General features: G+C 46.6%; 1 protein-coding gene across 2 annotated transcripts; it reads left to right on the top strand.

Moving 5' to 3' along the window:
- Window positions 1-704: 704 nt before the first annotated feature.
- DOLPP1 (dolichyldiphosphatase 1) lies at window positions 705-14,844 on the top strand. 2 transcript variants are annotated; one of them, XM_075170300.1, is made up of 8 exons: window positions 705-816; window positions 8,509-8,609; window positions 10,245-10,329; window positions 10,598-10,697; window positions 11,547-11,645; window positions 12,961-13,089; window positions 13,859-13,948; window positions 14,437-14,844. In XM_075170300.1, exons 1-8 carry the CDS (start codon window positions 741-743, stop codon window positions 14,471-14,473), a joined length of 717 nt encoding a protein of 238 aa, XP_075026401.1. In that variant the 5' UTR covers window positions 705-740; the 3' UTR covers window positions 14,474-14,844. The 2 variants fall into 2 exon arrangements, with proteins under 2 accessions (XP_075026401.1, XP_075026399.1); XM_075170298.1 differs by lacking the exon at window positions 14,437-14,844 and adding an exon at window positions 14,030-14,100 and having other exon boundaries at window positions 722-816.
- Window positions 14,845-15,475: the final 631 nt, after the last annotated feature.

The following is a 15,475-nucleotide window of genomic DNA, read 5'->3' as shown; positions in this document are numbered from 1 at the left end:
GCTTAGGCTGGTGAAATAATCCTGTTACGTGGTAGTAGCTGCAGTAATACCGTTTATAAAATCAGAGATTCCCTTTTGAAACGGCATCTTTTCACCCTTGGGAAAGGTGACATGAGAGAAGGATGGTTTGGGGGACAGAGGAGGAAGCACTCCTCAGCACCCCAGCCGCCCGGCCCCGCACCCCTGCCGTGGCAGCCGCGGGAGGCCGTGAGGCGCTGGGGCGGCGGCAGGGAGGCTGTGAGGGGGAGCTCTGCCCCGGGCACCGCTCCCCCCGGGCCCGGCCCAGCCCCGAGGTGGGGCACCCGGGCGCTGTCCCGGCCGGGCACGCCCGGCCCGCGGCGGGCGGGGAGGCCACGCCGACCGGCCCCTTCCTCAGCCGCCCGAGGCAGCCACCCCAGCGCCGCAGCTGATTGGCCAAGAGCTGGCGGCAATGGAAGCTGGTGATTGGCTAATCTGCATCGCTCCTTTCGCCAATGACGAAGGGCAATGACGCCCGCCTTTCTTTCCATTGGCTTTTCCGCTACCTGCGTCCTCCTCCTATTGGGCGCCGATGCTAGCAGGCTATTGGCTCTGCCGCTCCCCGGGTTGGATTTTTAATTGGGTGGCTGTGGGTTGGCCGGCGCCTCACCTGCCGCGCGGCGTCATTGGGCCGCCGCTCTCCGCGCCCCCGCCCATTGGTCGCACCGCCCCTTAAGTGCTTTCCGATTGGCCGTGGTGGCCCGGCCCGGTATCCGGGTAAGATGGCCGCAGTCGGAGAGTGCTCGCTCCCCGCTCCGTGGCGGGCGGTCTCCCTCACTCACGTCGAGTATCCCGCAGGTAAAGCTCCGCTTCGCCCCCGCCCGCCCTTCCCGGTGGCCGCCGCGCCGCTCTCCTGGGCGGACCCCGCCCGCCGCTCCACGGCACCCCTGAGGGCCGGGCTGGCAGCTGCGAAATAGTGAGCCATTGAGCGGCCGCCCTGAGGCGGCGAGGCGCGCCTGCGCGCTGGGGGCGGTGGGACTCGCTGCCGGATAGTGAGCCGCGGGGGGACTCGGCGCTGCGCATGCGCCCTGGCGAGGCGCCGTGCTCCAGGGGCTGCCGACCCCCAGGCGGTGAAGGGGGCCGGGGGGGGCCGGGGCGCGGCCCTGTCCTGCCGCCGTGGAGCCCCGGGGCCGGGCCTGCCCTCCCGTGTCCCCCTCCCCTCTCCGCCCCGCTGCCTCGCCCCCTCTGCAGCCCCCCATGCCATGTGTGGCCGCCCCTGGGCCTCGAGGTGCGGGCCCCACCCAGGGCGTGCCTGCTCCCCACAGGCCCTGGTGCCACCCGGCGTGACGGGGCCGGCTGTCCCCTCCCTGCCCGGCTGTGGGGTGTCTGGGTTGATGCTGGAGGTCTGGCGTGGTGTGTCACAGGGCCAGCTGGCCCTGGTGTTCCCTCCTGATATCCCGGGGAGCTGTGCCCGGGGAGCGGCCCTGCCGCTGAGGTGGCCTTGGCTGCCCGGGCGGCTTTTGTGGCGGTGCTGGGAGTGGGCCCCGCTGTCGTGCCGCTGTCAGGCGCTGCTGTGGGAGATGCCTGGAGGACGACAGGCACCAGGGCTTCCTGTAGGTCAGCGCTTGGCAAGGTGGGTTTGGGTACAGTCGGTGGTGAGAAACAACGGGTGCCTGCGTGCAGGGTGGGCTGCTCCAGCTGGGGCAGCGGTGCGATCCGCCCAGGTCCTGTGCAGTGTCCCTGTGGCACTGCGTACCGGCACCTTGGCCCACGCTGTGGTAGGAGGAATCCCTGATCTACCAGTGTGCAAGAGCCAATGGGTCTGTATTCAGATAGCAGCTGTCTAAGCAGTGTCTCATTGTAACTGTGGTCTCTAGGAGCTCCTTTTCAGGTGCTTTGCACTGGTTTTGGGTGAGATAGAAAAAATATTTGGTTTTTGGCTGCTTGTTTTAACCAAAGATAATAGAAAAAGCAGGGTGTGAAGTGTCAGAGTGTTAGTATTAACAATCTGGTCAAAATCCAAATTTGGTGTTATCACTGTTCTCAATATTGCTAGTTCTCCTAGCAAGTCCCTAACTTGCCATAAAGTGTTGCTGTATGTCCTATTTCCAGAGCTGGATTTTAGTTCCTGATGAAAGCTCCTCTCAGTAGTGCAATAGCTAAAGCTTCTAAAGTGCTTAGGGATCTTCTGTGTTGAAAGTACCCATTTAGCCAGGAGACTTGAAATGTGATAACACTAAAAAGATCTGGTGCTAGAAATACATTATTTCTTGCCGCCCCCCCCCCCCCCTTCTCCCCCCCCGCCCCTGCTGGGTTTGGCTGTTTTGTGGTTTATCTGTGATACTTTACGTGAAAGATTGGCATTCCTTTTCTGTCTTGCATTTTCCTTCACCCTGTATGTTCTCCTGCCATCGCCCCTCTCAAATATATTTGAGGTTGGGGGAGACGGGGGAATAATCTTTCCAGTGGTACTGGTATATTCATCTTTGTATCTTATCTCCTTATCTGAACCTGGCAGTATACAGAGAGCGTCCTGTGCACTGTTTGTTGGATTGGTTTGGGAAATGAAGGTGGTTGAAATTGCTGCACAAGGGTTATCTGTCAGCTCGTAAAGAATGTGACATAATGCTATTATTTTCTCTCTGCATTGAGTGCTTTTATACAGGCAAATGGAGAAGATGATTGTGTGGAGAGGGTAAATCACTCCAAGATTAGGGTTATGTATTGAGGGGAAGAACGCTGTGTTTGTCTTGGATAAAACATGTAGTTACGGGAGCCTATAAAGTGGAGACAAAGGACTAAAACATTAAAACAGCTGGAGGTACAAACGTTTCTTTATTTTGGTCTAGAAAAATGAGTTGCAGTAAGATGGTAGGTCTGATACTTTTACCTGGATTTGGGGAAAGTGCTCTAACTTTACGTAGAAAGCTGTTTACGTTCTGTCTGTGTACGGCTTAAGTCCAGGTCCATAAAGCTGCTAGATAATGTATATTTATAAAATAGTGATGTTGGCAGTATGCTCAGCACAATGGAGTTAATGTAGCCTTGTGCTGATAGAGAGGGGTCAGAATGAGAAATAGATCCCGCTTTTACTAACATAAATTATTAAGCTGTCTTGGCATGTCATACGCTGTTGTGTGGCAAACATCTTCTGCTCTTGGCTGATCCCAGAGGCTGCTGGCCTGGAGCGCAGCGTGCTGAGCCACTGTGGCAACTGGTTCTTAAAATCTCATGTCTTTAAAGACTTCCAGTGCAGAACTGCTGTCATCCCAGCTTTCATCTGCCAAGAGGGATGGTCCCTCTCGCTGTGACCAGGTGAAAAGCAGTCACTGCTGATTTCTGTCTGGCAGATGAAGCTCATTATTGGACTTCTGCTTGTAATTGTGAAGGAGAGAGGTGTCTCCAGAAAGGTGCTCGTTCTCCCTGTCTTTATGTAACGTTTCCTTATCAATAGTGATATAGTGCAAAACGCCAAACGCCCATCCTTACTGCTTGTGTGGCTGCTTAGTTCTCCAGGGCTTTCTGCGATGTCAAATTTGAGCAAGATCAAATGAGAAACAGCGGATGAACGCTGTGGTAGTCAACTGCAAACTGGTCTGAGTAATGGGATCTTAGAGACCTAACTGAAATATTACCCATAGTAAATGTCAAGATCAAACATAGGGAGAAGAAACCAACAATGGCAGTGTTACTTGACAGTGTTAAAGCATGCTGCTGAAGAGGGGAGTCTTTAAAAATACTGCCCTGATATCGCTTTCAGTAATATTTGGTCCTGGAGCTTTTCATGTCAGCGGCTGTACTTTGGTGAGACCAAGGAATGGTCTGGCATAGTGTCAGGTTGCTGGCAGGTAGGCAGGAATAATCCTTCTTCTGTATGGCTTTCCAGTAATCAGCTGGTGATTGCATCAGGATTGTTAAGTCCTTTGATGGAGAAATAAAAGCTGTACTCTGAATATGTCCAACTGCTCTTTGAACCCATTTCTCCTTTGGACCTCACAGTATCTTTGGCACTGAGCTTTGTAACTTAATGTGGTTGTTTCTTTTCTGCTTTTAAGTCCTCTGCTCAGTAATTTCATCAAACTCACGCTCTCTCATGTGCAGTGAGAGGTAACAAATGTCTGCTGTCCATTTCTAGATATCATTCATGACTTTATAGAACTATTATATCCTCTGTTTTCCTTTTTCAGCTGAAAATCTGCGTTATTTGATATTTTCTGAGTGGCTACCATTTCGTTCTTGTTATCACCTTTCTATTTGCCTTTTCTGTGTTTACTACCCCTTTTTAGACGGTGACACCAGAGTCGCGTAATAAATTTTTGTAGCGCTGTTACAGTAACTTATTTTGCTCTTAAAAATGTTGTTCTTGCCTTTTTGACTGCTGCAGAGCATTGGATACTACTCTGAAGGTATTGGCTCTCGCTAAGCCTGTGGGTTTCTTGTTTGATAACAACTGAACTAAATCCTGTCATGTTGTGTGTATAATTAGGGTTGTTTTTTCCCATATGCATTGCTTTGCATGGGATGACTTTGTTGCAGACTTAAAACTCATCTTCAGGGACTTCCTGCCTGTAGGGTGAGTTTCGCTGGAGAAACATTGAGTTCCTGGTTTGTTTGGTTTTTTTATTATTATTTGGAGAAAAGAAAAAAAAAAACTTCCTCTCTTCAGTGCAGCTGGGATTCTGGGACTTTCTGGACCACCTCTTCTCATGTTGGACAAAGTCTTTAAGGAGAGAAGCCTGGCGTGCCAAACCCTTTCTCTGCAGAATGACAGAGGACAGGAACCTCGCCGTTGTGAAGGGTCTTTGCTACAGTCAGGCAGAGTTGGAGAGGCGAGCGTGCAGAATCAACCCATCGGTGAAAAGGTGCATCGCAGCAAAGGTGCTGGTGCTGCGTGTGTACTTTGGCTCAGCAGTTCTCGTTGCTAATCGGTATCAGCACGTGTTGCTCCTATAGGAATGTTTGTTCTGATAACCCTTGCTGTGATTCTGTTTAGGGAGGTAGCTCGCCAGTCTGGGCTCATTTTGTAGCTAAGTAATATCTGTTGAAAGAAGCAGATACCACTCAGCTGTTTGGCTTCTTTCATGCGGGGTTTTGTGTTTAATTTTCCTGCAGAAGTTTCATGTCTGATGCATGCCTTTATGCCGTAATTTAAAGCCTCCTGAAGATATTTTTACTATCCCAGCTTGTGATATCAGGATATGCGCAAGTAGAGGAAATGACGATCCGTCATGAATATTTACTGGTGTAAATGCACATGACACACATACACTGCATGTTGTCTGTGCAACTTGCAGACATGCATTTAGTCAAGAACATACGAGGAGCAGCAGTGCCACAAATAGATGCTTCAATAGGAAGCAGTGGTGGCGGTGGTAAAGCTAGATCTTGCGGTAGGATGTGGTTAGAGTGCTGTTGATTCACATTTTTACATTATATACAGGTTAAGCTAATGTGGTAAAGCTTGGATATTTCCACTGAAAGAATGCTGGGTAAAATGTTGAATTGGAGCAGAAGTAGATGCTGAATGAAGGCTGGAAAAAAAAAAAGCGTGCTTCTGAGCTATGTATAGTGTTTCACCTATTTATCTCTTGGGTGCCTAAAAATGAGGTAGTTGGGTTCTTTATTTTTGCATCTGGAGCCCCAAATGATGTCCAGGGAAGGCTGGACTTTAAAAAAGCAGAATTTAAAACAAAACAAACCCCAAGCTATATATTAAATAGATTTTCCTTTTGCATTTCTCCAGAGGTTTTGTCTCTGTTCTTACTGGTTGGAGGAATTGCTTTAAAATTCCCAAGTTTAGTAAAATGAAGAAAAATTAATTTTTATAAAAAGGTGGTGGGGAGACCTGCTTGCCAGATCTGACTGGACTTCAAACTGTCGGCTCTCCTGCAAGTCCCCTTTCCCTGGGAAGCAGTCTCTGAGCGCTGGAGCGTGAGGGTAGGAGGGACACAGGTAATCACGCTCTGAGGCCCCGGCAGCGCTGTGCAGTGATCAGCGCTGGCCTTTCTCTCGGAGCTTGCTTTCCCTTCTTCACAGGGGATTTCCAGTCATTTCGGAGCTGGTCTAGTTAGTGCAGGTCGGCTTTAAACCGCTAATCTAACGAGTACAGTCATGACGGCATCGGTGAGGTCCTGGTCTAGCTCCCAGGGCGTAGCAAAAGTGCTGCCTTCAGTTAGTGCACAGCTATTTATTTGCCTCCTCCCCTAGAAAGAGTGGCTTCAGAATGCGATTCCCTTTGATTGCTGTTAGCCACAGGAATATGAAATATTATTAATGCTATCTCTGTTCTGTTTTAAATGGCCAGTTGAAATGTTTCTGTTAAGATTGTCTGAGTAAAGGACTTGGTACTCTGCCTGCGGGCAGCATCTGGGAGCGATGGTTTCTGGTTCTCTGACTCAGGTTCAAGTGTGGGTTGTGTGCTGTTGAAGTCTGGGTGGCTTGATTTATTGGGTATGTTATCATATAACTTAATGGAGGATCTTGAGTTTGGTACTGCTGATGCTGTTTAAATTAAAAGACTACTTCCTTAAGTATTCTTCCACCATCTGCCCAAGAAATAGAACCCTCCCCGAGAAGATAAATAATCTGGTTTGGTTTTCTACTTGACAAAATTATGGCTTTTATTCTTGGAAGTGTTAAGCCTTTATGTACCATGGATTAACAAAGTGAATGACCTGAAACATGGTGATTCCTTGCTGAGGAGCTATCTTCAGTTGGTAACACTGGAATTGAGACTATTGGAAAGTATTCCTAAGGCTTTCAGGGTAGTTTTGATTGTCTGTTGGCTTGTCTCATGAATTCCCGCGTCGTTTAAGACAGGATTAATTTTGTAGAGAGTTTGTGATTTATGTAAAACCATAAGGGCCTTGATTCGCCATTGCCAGGTAACCGATACTGTCACTTACATCCACTTTGCATTACCGTAATATATTGCTGTTCTGCTTTGGGAGCATTTGGAACCCACCTGATGCAAGGCTAACCTGCCATATGGTGCCAGAAAAGTTTCAAATTCAGCGTCTTCTAACGCTTTTTCAGGTTAAAAACAAAATAGAACCTCACTTCACTGAAAACCCAGTATCCTTGGGGGTTTTGTCCTCCAACTCTTCCTAATTTCATTAGTGTTGCAAACTAAAACTCCTGAAAGTAATCCTTGCTGATGATGTTGCTGGTTCCCAGGTCTAACCCAGAGTCTGGAATTCAAGAGGGGTCTGTGCACTGTACCTGATGTAACCACAACTGCGTGGCAATAACATCAGCAGCGTGAACTTTGTAGCAGTAACTTTTTTTTAAATCAGTTCCAGTATTCAGAGGCTGAGGTTAAAGTCCATTTTGCCAAGTGCTGTTTTAAAATGTGGGTGCGTGGGCTGGGGAGACTCAGTATCTCGCGGTGGAATTGATCTAGGAATGAGTCCAATGCTCAGCCTTGCAGAGGCATCCTGTTTCCTTTTGAGAGGAGGGAGGAAGGATAAATTTGTGTGGGGGCTGATCCTTTTGTGTTCAGTGATGGGATGGAGAACATCTAGTCTCTAAGAACCAATATAGAAAGTACCCTGTCTCTTAAGTTGCTCACTGAGTTCGTACCGCATTTTGTAGTGACTGCTGTCTTTAAAGATTCTCTGGTAGATACTTCTCGCTCTCCTGCTGTGAATTGCTGATCTTGGAGCAAAATGACTCTGATAATTTTTTGTTTCCTCGGAATTTATGCTGACATCTTCTCTCCAAATACTTCTGTATGTGTCCTTTTTCAGGGAACAGAGGCAAGAGAAACTTAGATCAAAATACATAGCTGCTCTTGACTGTTGTTTGCCTGCTTCTGTGGCTGTGGCAGTTCAGGATAAAGGTGTTGAGGTACCTTGTGACCTCTTGTGCGGTCCCGTTGCAGCTCCCTGATTCTCCCTGGGGGATAACTAGACTGTTAACCATTTGGGGTGGAGGCCCAAAGTCACTTCTGTGTGATGCAAGTGGGTTATTGGTTGAAAAGCCGAGTCTCCTTTTTTCCCCTTTATCTCCCGCTATGTTTAGCTATTTATTTCCTTCCCATTTTGCTAATGCTGGTGTTCATGCAGACACATGGTGAGACAGATTAGGGAGCTGATCCAGCTGAAAACTAACCCATTTTAGTAAGGGAGTGGGAAAGGATTTCTTTGGGAAGTGTTTGCTGGTAATTGCTGGCACAGGGAGGCAATATGAATGAGGGGGAGGGAAAGACGCTGCCGCTTTTGCAGCAGCCTGTGCTTATGTTGGATTAAAGTGACTCTGGGCCCACACCCATGGTCATTGTTGTAAATTGGCTGGCAGTAATCTCTGCTGAACGATGCCAAGCTCCTCTCATCCCTGCTTTTGAACCTGCCTGTAAGCACTGCTGTCTTCCTTGCCTGGGCTCCTCTGAGCTGGAGCAGCAGTAGTCCGTCTGCAAAATGGAGACTTGTTGCAGTGCTGAGTTTGCCCCTCTGCTCTCAGTGATTCAGGGCACGGACTGACCCATGCTCTGGTGGCAGGCATGTACCTGTGAAGTTCAAACTGATTTGTTTCTCTTGTTTGTTTCCCTAGGTGATTTCTCTGGTCAGCTTTTAGCTTATTTGAGTCTTGGTCCAATATTCATTATTGTTGGCTTTGTAACACTCATCATATTCAAGAGAGAGCTTCACACGGTGAGTCCTTCTCTCCCTTCCCAGCTCCTCCTTATGACAAAAGTCTTTTCCTTTGTCACCTGGTGCTCCTGTATTCACACTTCTTTTTCTCTCTTTAAAGAGCAGCCTTAGGTAAGGTGATCTTCCTGTCAAAGAACAGCAGGAGACACTTATCACCTTTGGCAGGTTAAAAGACTGCTTAGCCTTTGCTGACTTTTCTGTTGCTCTGTGGTATGTTTTGGGCATTATCTGTCCAAAAACATCGAGGGAGATGTCTGAGGAACTAAAGAATGCTGTTGCAGAGTGGGAACACTCCCAAGATCCAGTAGGATCATAGCACTAGTAGGTTCCTGCAAGATGAGAGAGACACCATCTCTGTAACTCAATAGGATGTGCTTTCTTTGAACTACTGAGGCGGAAAAGGGGGTACAAAATAAAACCTACAGATTCCCAAGGGAGTGGATCTGTCTATAAGGGCTGGTTCCCAGCTGTGAATCGAATACCAGGGACAGAAGAGACTTGCTTCTGTCCAAATGAGCAACAAGGGGCTTTTTTTGTAATACAGAATGCTTTCTGTCTGGTCTGACAGGTAGTTGGGAATCAGTGTCATGGATAAATTCCCTTTAGGGGAGGTATAAACCTCTTGTAACATTTGCCCTCAGTAAACAGATAAAATAGGGGCTGATGAAAGGATTTTGGCAGCAGATTTCCAATATAGGGCCATGGTGTCATGGGAACCAGTGGCTCAAGGGACCTGGGAATGGGACTTCTAGGTTATTAAGCTGATGCTAGTTAGGAGAGGCAGCTGTTAAGTTCTGGCAACCCAAAGGTTTCTTGTTGACCCAAAAGGGAGAATAAACTATTGCACAGGTTCATAGGTTTTTGAATACAGGGGCTTGTTAGGTGTTGGTAACGAGACAGGTATTGAGGTTGATTCCCAGTTCTTATGTGGGAAGTCACCGTTGAGCTGGAGGGAGATGCTAGCTGAGTTGCAGCGGCCTGACCTGTAGCTCAGGACATAAAGTGAAAAATTGCTTCATCATCTGGAATGGGTCTGAGTTTTAAGGAGGCAGAGTATCATCACCAGCTGGGAATTTGATCATAGCAGCAGGACTAATTTAGGGGAGGTGTATGGACTATGGAATTGAAGAGCAAAAATAAATGCTACCAGTCTGGCTCAGTTCAGAATGTGACTTCATTTTAGACTGAAGACAGCAACTTCAAGATGAAAATATTCATAGAGGGAAAAGCCAGAAAGCCTAAAAAGTCACCTTTTCTAAGCTGTTTACCCAAATAACAGTGTGTGCACTCCCCCTGTTGGTCGTCGGAGAAAGACAATCCCTTAAAATCTGCCCTGTTAAAAAATGTCACTTCCTATACTTGCTGGTGGAAGTATGCAGAGTTGCTATACAGTGTCATTTCTGTGTATCATCTGCTGAAAAGCTGCATATACACAATGTGTTGCCGAATACACAAAGTGGGCTGAAAAAGAAATGCTTTTCTTCGTCAGGTAGAGGATTTTGAAGCTATTGGTTTTAACTCTAGTAGTCAAAAAAGAAAATTAGAAAGATATGGTTTGGGGTTTTGTCAGCAGAGAGAGCCTGGTAAGTAGATGGATCTTTTAGATAGGATGACACAGTTGTCTTGCCTTCACAGATCTCTTTCTTGGGAGGGCTGGCATTCAACGAGGGAGTGAACTGGTTAATAAAAAATGTAATCCGGGAGCCTCGGCCCTGCGAAGGTATGGTATGGCCCATTGGTGTCATGGTGTCGGTTGAGTTTTGAGTGGAATGCTAACTGCGGGGGGGTTAGAGGGTATTTTCCCCTTTGCCTCATGTTGGCTTTGGATGTTTGGGTGTAAGAAGGCTGGCAGAGCCATCTAGCAGAGACGTGTCCTGTGAACTCATGTGCACATACTTCAGCAGAGTGGTCTGGCTTCACATCTGGAGCGTTCCAGCTGCTATGTACAGAGTAGACCTTGACCATACTCTTTCTTCTTCTCTTCCCAGAAGCCCATTCAACAGTGACCACAAAATATGGGATGCCGTCCAGCCACTCCCAATTCATGTGGTTTTTCTCTGTCTATTCCTTTCTGTTCCTTTATTTAAGGTAAAAATTCAATGTCAGGTTTTGGCTGTTAATATGTTGAAACACCTCAAATAGATGGCTCCCTTACTGTGTGCCACTTAAGCGGCATAATGGAATTAAATCTGAGGAACTGCACAACTTTCTCTGGCTAGGGTGGATGAAGCATGTCTATCTCAATCTGAATGTCGGACTGTAGTTACCATTGCTGAAAACCGAAGGGTACGGGTGGGCCTCCTATGCCTATCTGGGTGCAGGTCTCCTGATTTGCTTTTTCTAAGCCGTGATGATCCACCAGTGTGAGGGAAGAGGGGGGAATAGGGAGGAGGAAAGAAGAGCTGCTTTCTCATGTGTCTACTCAGTTTCGTCAGTGGGGTTGTCTGCAATCTTTTAGGTAATACCTGTTGCCCACTTGCATGACCTTTTAGTTCATCTCCCTTACCAAGTACTGGTTTTACATGCTGTGCTGTGCTTTTCTGAAATTCTCGCTGGGGCATGGCTCTGTCTTGTGGCTCCACGTGTGGAGGAAGACAAAACTCACAGTTCCTCCTAGCTTTGTGGGCGGTGGAAGGACTCTGACGTCTTGGCTCCCTGTTGCATATGCTCAGCATGTGCCTTTCATATCAGTTGCAGTAATTGTGAGCATTCTGCCTTCCATCACAGCAATCCCTGTTAACAGCTGGAGAGAGAGAAGTATGGCTTTGTGGCTTCTCTTTAACTGCTGCCAGTGGGACAGATTGCTGCTGGGATGGTATCGAGCTGCCCATGACCCCGCTGGAGTAGAGCTTTCCTAGGGTTTCAGAGATAGCGAGAACAGAGATAAGGACTGCTGAGCTCCCTGCCACTGTGCTAATGGCTCTCCATCTCTTTCAGAATGCACCAAACAAACAATGCGAGGTTTCTGGATTTACTATGGCGACATGTGCTGTCCATCTGCCTCGTCACAGTGGCTTTGCTAGTCTCATATAGTAGGTATGGAGCAATTGTTTGTCTTATGCTCTCATACAGTCCTGTGGCCTTTAACAGCCAGCAGACCTGTCGTTCCTTATCCTGCATTTCTGATCTAATTCTCGATGACTGCATTGTACGAGTCAGAGCTTTGTGGAAGCTGCTGTGTTGCTGTGAGACCCTTCAAATAAGCAAACAAAGGTGCTACATGTGTGGTGCTTCACAGAAGCATTTATAAAACCCAAGATCAGCTGAGCTTGTACCAATTCCCCATCGGCTCCATTGCCATGCTCCAGCCTCACTGCCTCGCCCTCTTTCCAGCACTAATCATGAAAGCATTACACCATGCCTTGGCACACCAGCGTCTGCAGCATGTGGATTGCTACAGTTGATCAACTGATTGTTTTGCTTGAGCATTAGTTAATAAAAACACTTACAGCTGTTTGACTTGCAAGATTTGGTTGTATTAAGATGAATAAAGAAAATGAAATTTTGATAATGATTTTTTTCCTTTTAGTAGATTTAAAAAAAAAAAATACACACACATATAAAATAAGCTTCAGTGATTGGAAACCAGACAAATTCAGAAATAAGGCCGTGTTTTCCACAGGAAAGTAATTATCTGTTGGCACAGTTGTCTGTACACTAGAGTTGATTCCTTATTACTGGTTATTTTAAAAATTCTGACAGGACAATTTCATGAGAGAGATATGTCCTAATTCAAATAAAAATTAACTTGAGGAAATCCAGTGGCCTGTGCTAGGCAGAGGATCAGATAAGATGATCTTAATGATATCTGGGTGAAAAGAATTTTGGATGTGACTCATGTAGCTCGTGTGCGGGGATAACTTAACAGACCATTAATACAGCTTTCCGAATGGCTGCAATCGCAGTAAGCACGCTGTGGTAGTGCAGCCTTCGTGCTGTCATGTTTCAGAGCAGCAAAATCATAACAAAAATGCCATCTATGTTCTTAAAAGCCTTCAAGTCCCAGCTTTGGTGGCTTGGAGGGGACTTGTCCTGTTACTGGCTTTGGAAAAGTCTCTCGTGGGAGCCAACAGTAATAGTTCCTCAGCTAATCCAAAGATACATGAAGAAGAATGTGGAGGGTTATTGAGTTAAGCTCAAACTAGAAGCTGAAACTGCTGTAGCAAGGAAAACAGTTTTTCCCAGTTTTTTCCCCACTTTTTTGCCAGCTTCTAATGAAAAAAGATACCCACTTTTAACATCTGGAGGATAACTTGCACAGAATGTCTGAGGGTCCAGTGAAACATCAGCCCGTGAGTCATGCCGCCTCTTGTTTTAAAGCCTGTCTAGTGACTTTTCTCTTCCACTGCAGGGTTTATTTGCTTTACCACACCTGGAGCCAAGTCTTATATGGAGGTGTGGCAGGAAGCATTATGGCCATAGCCTGGTTTGCCTTCACACAAGAGATATTAACTCCTCTCTTCCCAAGGATAGCTGCATGGTAAGTCTATTCTGTGGAGGTTTTATTCCTGCAAGTCTGCATTTTGTGGGCTGCTGTTTTGCTCATTAAATGAGTCCCCTGCAATGAGCTGATAACACAGGTGTAGTAGAATTACCTGGCAAAAGAAAATTTTCCTAATCAATTTATGTAAAAATTGTACCTTGCATCTGAAGCAGAACAAACGTAAGGCTACTTCAGTCTCTAAAATTTTATTTGTAGCTGTGCAAGCCCTGACTGCAAATGGGCTGCTCAAACGTCCATGAACCGCCTAAGTTACAGATGCTAGAAATGAGAATTCCTGTGTTCTGTTCCAGTTTTGCATACTGACTGTTGTGGAACCTACTTGTTCCTCCATGTTTTCTTGTGCATGCATATACAAAGGATCATATATCCTTGCCTGCTCTGGGGAAGAGAGGAAGTTTAAGCAACTGTTAGTTTGTAAAGCCCTGCTGAAGTTGTGAGGTGTGGCAGAGTGCTGGAGAAGCTTTTTGGGCAGAACAGACCCTTCTTAATGAACGTTTGATGAACTAGTGAAATTGCAAAGCCATTTAAATGTAACGTAGTCTGGAGACATTGTATAAGGAAATAATAAAACCAAGAGGGTTTTTTTTGATTAAATTTAACAGGGAGCTCCTTTCACAGACTGAAGGGTAATAGAATAGTAATGTTAAGTTTGGAGCAGTTTTTGTGCTATTTTATTTTGATCAAAATTGTGATGGAGAAAAAATCTTAATTATTTCCCCCTTTCCACCACCTTGTCCATTTCCAGGCCAATTTCAGAGTTCTTTTTAATCCGAGATACCAGCCTCATTCCTAACATCCTGTGGTTTGAATACACAGTCACGAGAGCAGAGGCAAGGTAAGTGATCTCGGGGGGTGGAGGAGCTGTAGCTGCTTTGACTTGTCAGATGTAGTTATTAATTTATTTTCTAACATGTAGATAGCTGCTGCGGGTAGAATAGCGCAGCGTAAAGGAATACCAAGTTGTGGGTTAACTACTGCATCTGGAAGGTGTGTCTGTTGGGGAGTGTTTCGGATTAAAGAATGTTTCCTTGAAATAGTCAGTATTTCAGCTCCCTAGCCCATGTTCTTCGCAAGCAATTGTTTATCACCTTGCATCCTCATGTGAGCTTGTGCGCACTTAAGACACGGTGGATGTTCTAGGACTGTAAAGAGTAGGAAGGGCTGATGCCCTTTTCGAGTATGGTGGGGGCAGCTTTATTTTTGTGTGGAGCTAAGCAGAGTCTTACTTTAATCCTGCTATCTTTTGCCCCCTGGTTTGCCGCAATACCCTGCGATAGGGTTGGGGCCACCCCTCTCACCCTGCCCTCTGTGTTGCCGTTGCAGAAACAGACAGCGCAAGCTGGGTACGAAGCTGCAGTGACTCGGGAAGCGTGGGGACCAGAGTGCACGTTTTAACGGAGACAGACAAGAGCGGAGACCTGGGAGCAGCAAGGAGCCTTTTAACAGACGGACCAAAGGAACAGGCAGGGACCATACCCCAAACCTGAAAGCCTTTGCTCTGCTTTAGCAGCTAGCGGGATGCTCCCTGATGCATGTGGGACCGTGCAGGAGTAGAAACTCATTTTCCACACAGATGCACATTGCCGGTTGGAATGTACCATCGTGTCTACGTCAGGGGAGGGGGGAGAAGATGCCTGGTGCCATGTTCGGGGGAGGGAAAACCAAAAATGAATCCTTTCTGTGACTTTTCTTTTTTTTTTTTTAGCATGAAATATACACACTATTTATTTATTTTTTTAAATGGAACTATTGTTTTTGGGGTGGGTGAGGCATTGTTTGTGTGTTTCGTTTTTGCTTTTTGTTTGGGTTTTTCTTTTTGGAAGAAGATGACAAAACTAATCCCAAGTTCATCATGCTGAATTAGGACTTCTAATTTTTAAAAACTTCTTAAGCGGGAGGGGAACTAAGATGGGGTGACTTAGGCAGAAGGGAGAGGAAGGCTTCCTTTCCTTTCTGCACCCACTTTGGGAGATCAAAATCGATTCCAACTGCACTTTGTACAGATGGGAAGAGACTAAACATCTGATTTTTAACACTAGTGACGGTTCTGCAGGGAAGCCTGCACGGATACCATTAAGGGGAGTGTGTGTGTAAAACAAAGGAAAAACTGAAATATACTATTTTTTTTTTTCCACTGCTGCTCCTGTTGTGTAATTAGCAAGAGTGTCTTTCTCAGAATCTCTTCTAGGTGCAAGATTATCATACATATCGCGTTTATTCCATCTCTTCCTTTATACTTTTATTACCTCAGGGTTGCTGCGGTCTGTACAGCTTCTGTTGTACTGAGTGTGCCTCCGATGGCACTAGAAAGCTCGTTGGTTATAAGCAGTGCTGTGCTCCAGTAAGAGTCAGCCCAAAGCCT

This window comes from Calonectris borealis, chromosome 21 (genome assembly GCF_964195595.1).
Source record: "Calonectris borealis chromosome 21, bCalBor7.hap1.2, whole genome shotgun sequence".
NCBI classification, from domain to species: Eukaryota; Metazoa; Chordata; class Aves; order Procellariiformes; family Procellariidae; genus Calonectris; species Calonectris borealis.
Note: the sequence above shows the minus strand (reverse complement) of the source record. Positions and strands in the feature narration are given on the sequence as shown.

What these genes read in the sequence shown, in the direction of transcription:
- DOLPP1 (XM_075170300.1), top strand. Translation starts at nt 741, where the DNA reads ATGGCCGCAGTCGGAGAGTGCTCGCTCCCCGCTCCGTGGCGGGCGGTC. An exon ending in TTTCTGTTCCTTTATTTAAG is followed by an intron (nt 10,698 to 11,546) that starts GTAAAAATTCAA and finishes CATCTCTTTCAG; the next exon opens with AATGCACCAAACAAACAATG. An exon ending in TTCCCAAGGATAGCTGCATG is followed by an intron (nt 13,090 to 13,858) that starts GTAAGTCTATTC and finishes GTCCATTTCCAG; the next exon opens with GCCAATTTCAGAGTTCTTTT.